The sequence below is a fragment of the Palaemon carinicauda genome, chromosome 35 (assembly GCF_036898095.1).
Source record: "Palaemon carinicauda isolate YSFRI2023 chromosome 35, ASM3689809v2, whole genome shotgun sequence".
In the NCBI taxonomy this organism is placed as follows: Eukaryota; Metazoa; Arthropoda; class Malacostraca; order Decapoda; family Palaemonidae; genus Palaemon; species Palaemon carinicauda.
Window position 1 is genome coordinate 73,071,627 of NC_090759.1, and position 5,000 is coordinate 73,076,626.

Genomic DNA, 5,000 nt, shown 5'->3' on the forward strand with positions numbered 1-5,000 from the left:
CCAATTATTCATGTAATTTGTTATTTGCTTTACTAAGTATTTTAAATTTCACTTAACTACAGAAGCATTTTGGGCAGATATTGTAATATATATATATATATATATATATATATATATATATATATATATATATATATATATATGTATTATGTGTGTGTGTGTTATCAAAATCATCAGCCGTTGCTATTCCACTACAGAACAATGGCCTCAGACATAGCCTTCCACAATCTTCTGTTCATGGCCTTTCAATGCCTTGTCTTTTGATGGCTGCTTTTCCGGTTCCATACAGTGGACTAGTTATGGATGATGATGATATATATAATATAATATATATATATATATATATATATATATATATATATATATATATATATATATATGCAAAAGTGTATGTATTTATGTATCTATACAAGACAAGATTTTATATATTCCACTACTTTCAGGCACAAATGAGAAAATCAAACGAAGACTTGGAAGAATTTCCCATAACTTCCCAAGACGCAGATGACATATACAACTTAACGAGAGTATCCTATGTGAATCGAGAACCGCTAGTAAGTCATTATTATTATTGTTGTTGTTGTTGTTGTGATTTGTGAAATATTTATTCTGTTTATGTTTGTGAGCCTACATAAATCTTCCTTCATCAATTCCCTTTTATGTTATGTATTTTCACGTGCAGTGATAATTTCTTCTATGTTTCTTTTCCTTTTGTTTAATTTCACCAGTTCTCTATACTTTTTTTTCTTTGTACTTCGTTTATAACTTTTCATGTATGTGTATATACATATATACTGTAATATATATATATATATATATATATATATATATATATATATATATGTGTGTGTATGTATATGTATGTATATGTATATATATATATGTATATGTATATATATAATATATATATATGTATATATATGTATATATATATATATGTGTGTATATATGTGTGTATATATATATATATATATATATATGTGTGTGTATATATGTATATATATATGTATATATATGTGTGTATATATATGTATATGTATATGTATATATATATATATATATATATATATATATATATATATATATATATATATATATATATACACACACGCACAGACATACTTATATGTCCAGGATTTTTATTGTGTTTTTACGACAAGTTTTTGGCAATGTACATCTTGAGTAATGCAAATATTCATAGCCTAACCTCAAATTCAAATAATAAAAAAAATAAAATAAAAAAAGCATAACCTCAATGCTTGGATAATACAATCAACCCATCCAAACCTCAAAATTTAAGTAATACAAATAACCATATCCTAACCTAAAATTTCGAATACTAAAGAAACCGTATCCTAACCTTGAAATAATAAAAAAAAAAGAAAACTTATCCTCAAATCTTAGATAATGTGAATAACTGTATCCTAACCTCAATTTGAATAACAAATAGCCATATCCAAACCTTAAACTTCGAAAAATAAAAAAAACCGTATCCTAACCCGAAACTTCGAATATAGAAACCGTATCCTAACCTAAAACTTCAAATTCTAAAGAAACCGTATCCTAACCTTAAACTTCGAATAATAAAGAAACCGTATCCTAACCCGAAACTTCAAAAAATAAAAAAAAAACCGTATCCTAACCCGAAACTTCAAAAAATAAAAAAAAACCGTATCCTAACCCAAGACTTCAAAAAATAAAAAAAACCGTATCCTAACCCGAGACTTCAAAAAATAAAAAAAACCGTATCCTAACCCGAGACTTCAAAAAATAAAAAAACCGTATCCTAACCAGAGACTTCAAAAAATAAAAAAAAACCGTATCCTAACCCGAAACTTCGAAAAATAAAAAAACCGTATCCTAACCCGAAACTTCGAAAAATAAAAAAAACCGTATCCTAACCCGAAACTTCGAATAATATATAAACCTTATCCAACCCTCAAACCCAGGATGATACAGATAACCGTATCCTAACAATCTCCTCCTTTCCTTCCAAGTGTCTGGGTCTCCACATGTCCTTCGAGGAGTTCCTACCACTGCTGAAGGAGGTCTTCCCGCCGACCTTCGACAGCCAAGTCAGCTTCGGCATGAGGGAGAAGTCCTCCGGAAGACTGGTGGCCTTTATGCTCAGCAGGATTCTCCATCCAGATGCCCCGGATATATTCCAAGAAGGTGGACAGGAAAACGAGAAGGTTTGTATAGTCTAGGACTCTGGGTAGTTCATTCTTTGAACTTTTCGCTTTTTGTCTTTCTCGATTTTTTTCAATATCATAGGTGTATATATGTGTGTTTATATATATGGATATATATATATGTATATATGTTTATATATATATGTATATATATGTTTATATATATATGTATATATATGTTTATATATATGTGTATATATATGTATATATATATGTATATATATATGTATATATATATGCATATATATATATATATATATATATATATATATATATGTATATATATATGTGTATATATATGTGTATATATATATATATATATATATATATATATATATATATATATATATATATATATATATACACACACACTAGTGTGTAACCCGTCAAAAATTATGGCTAAACATTAAGATTGTTATTCACACATGCGCTCAACCCACTCTCACCATGGTAAGACTACTCCCTCTCACCCCACTCGAGGGATAGGAAGTCTGAGCGTGAACAATTTGTGTATATATATATATATATATATATATTATATATATATGTATATATATATTATATATATATATATATATATATATATATATATATATATATATATTATATATATATATATATATATATATATATATATATATATATATATATATATATATAATCATTCTTTGTATATTTTCATTTTTGTTCTTTTCCAGTTTTCTTTCTCATAATATTATGGGTAAGGCTCTAAGAACTTCAAGGATATGAACAATATTCTAAAGTGATGCCATACATATGTCGTTAATTTTTCTTGTTGTGATGTACTGTCATTAATGACACCAAATGGAGTGTGTGTTCTCATACGAGTCGAATCCCTTATAAAAGGTACAAATTTCTTTTTCCTCAATGGAAGTGATTGCAATGCACTTGGCTGAGTAATATTCTTCATGCAATCTATTTCATTTGTCTGTTTACCTTTTCAGGTAATGGTATATATTGGTAGATCTTGGCACCCCTTATTCCATAAGGCTAGCTTATCTTCAAAATCTGGAATAGTTTATGAACATTCAGGTCGTCAGGAAAAGATAATCTTTCCAAAAATGTCCTATTTTCTAACCTGTTTCTTACAGTAACCTCCGGTATCAGAAAGCAAAAATATGGCAGTAAATGTCCCTTTGTCACAGCACATTCACAAACGTGAGACAGACACAGGCAGTCTGTGTAACATTGAGCTAAACCGCCAGTATTATCATTATTAATAGCCATGTTACAACCCTTGTTGGAAAAGAAAGATGCTAGCTATAAACCAAGGGATTCAACAAGGAAAATAGTCCACTGAGGAAAGGAAATATGGAAACAGATAGATCAGTGCCTGAGTGTACCCTCAAGTAAGAGAACTTTGACCCACGATAGTGGATGACCATGGTACAGAGGCTATGGCACTGTCAAGGACTGGAGAACCAAGGCTTGGTTTTGTAGTGTCCTATAGAAGAGCTGCTCACCATTAGCTAAGGAGCCATTTACAAAAGGTTTCATGAACCTAACTGTTTTAAAACATGCATAACAGTCTGCTTTACTGTTTTGGTGTACTCCACTGTTGCTTAAGCTAAACCGCCACTACCCTAAAACAGGTTTAACTCTACTCTTTGAAAACAGGCTTAGTGTTGTGGTAGCCTATAGGAAAAGTCCCTGTCTATCTACTCCAACCTTACTATCCTTTGGAGGTAAAGATGGTGGTTTTGGGAGAGCCTATTGGCCTACTTACTGAGTCGGCAGCACCCAATGGTTGGACCTCCATCATCCCAGCTTGGGTGGAGGCAAGACTTGGGCGCTGATCATATCGATATATGGTCAGTCTCTAAGGCAATGTTCGGCTAGGGCTAGGGCATTGCCACTGACCCTTGCCTCTGCCACTCATGAGTGACCTTTAAACGTAACCAATTCTTCTTCCACAGGCAAACCAGTACACAAAAGTCCTTCACGACTTGTGCCGGGACGTCGACGTCTTCAACAAGGGGAGATTCAAGAAACAGTTGGAGCTGCAATGTCTTAACGTACACCCCGACTACAACAAAAGAGGTCTAGCCTTCAAGCTCATTCAGGTAATGTTCGGAAATCTTGATAATGAACGTTACTTAGGTTTGCCTTCGCGACATACCATTTTTGGGGTCAATTTGACTTTCTTCATTAGCCATAAAGTTGATTTATATAATATATATATATATATATATATATATATATATATATATATATATATATATATATATATATGTTAACGACATACTTTTAAGACTTTTTGTATCCCACACTATCTGTCTATCTCAAAAATTATAATAATACCATGAATAACAAAACTTAACGTCACTAAACCCATCTCGATTAACACTTCTACCCCACCAGATGAGCGAAGAGAAAGGCAGAGATCTAGGCTGCGACGTGGCCACCATCCAAGCTGTGAACGTCGTCACGGACCACATCGCTGAGAAGATGGGTTACTCGACCATTAAAAAGACGGACGTCAAGACGCTCACGGACGCGACAGGACGCCTCCTGCTTGACGTGGAAGCCGTCACAGAAAAGGCGGGCACCTCCCATTTCAACTACTTCGTGAAGGCGCTCTGAGGTTGTGTGCAGCTTCACTAGGTGTTTATAGGGAAATAAATTTGTTCTAGGAAACATCATCATCATCATCTCCTCCTACGCCTATTGACGCAAAGGGCCTCGGTTAGATTTCGCCAGTCGTCTTTATCTTGAGGTTTTAATTCAACATTTACTTCGCGCTTCACAGTCCTCACCAATGTAGGCCTTGGTCTTCCAACTCTTCTA

General features: G+C 32.6%; 2 protein-coding genes across 2 annotated transcripts in view; one reads left to right on the forward strand and one right to left on the reverse strand.

Moving 5' to 3' along the window:
* The window catches only part of LOC137627882 (uncharacterized), a 492,086-nt gene that overhangs the window by 138,585 nt on the left and 348,501 nt on the right, over positions 1-5,000 (reverse strand). The window lies entirely within an intron of this gene.
* Positions 1-5,000, forward strand: part of LOC137627544 (uncharacterized) — a 9,270-nt gene that overhangs the window by 4,086 nt on the left and 184 nt on the right. The window contains exons 2-5 of the mRNA XM_068358639.1: positions 444-554; positions 1,998-2,192; positions 4,130-4,276; positions 4,575-5,000. The exon at positions 4,575-5,000 is cut by the window's right edge and continues 184 nt beyond it. Coding sequence (XP_068214740.1) covers positions 444-554; positions 1,998-2,192; positions 4,130-4,276; positions 4,575-4,796 — 675 coding nt within the window. The 3' untranslated portion in view covers positions 4,797-5,000. The remainder of the gene's footprint in view (positions 1-443; positions 555-1,997; positions 2,193-4,129; positions 4,277-4,574) is intronic.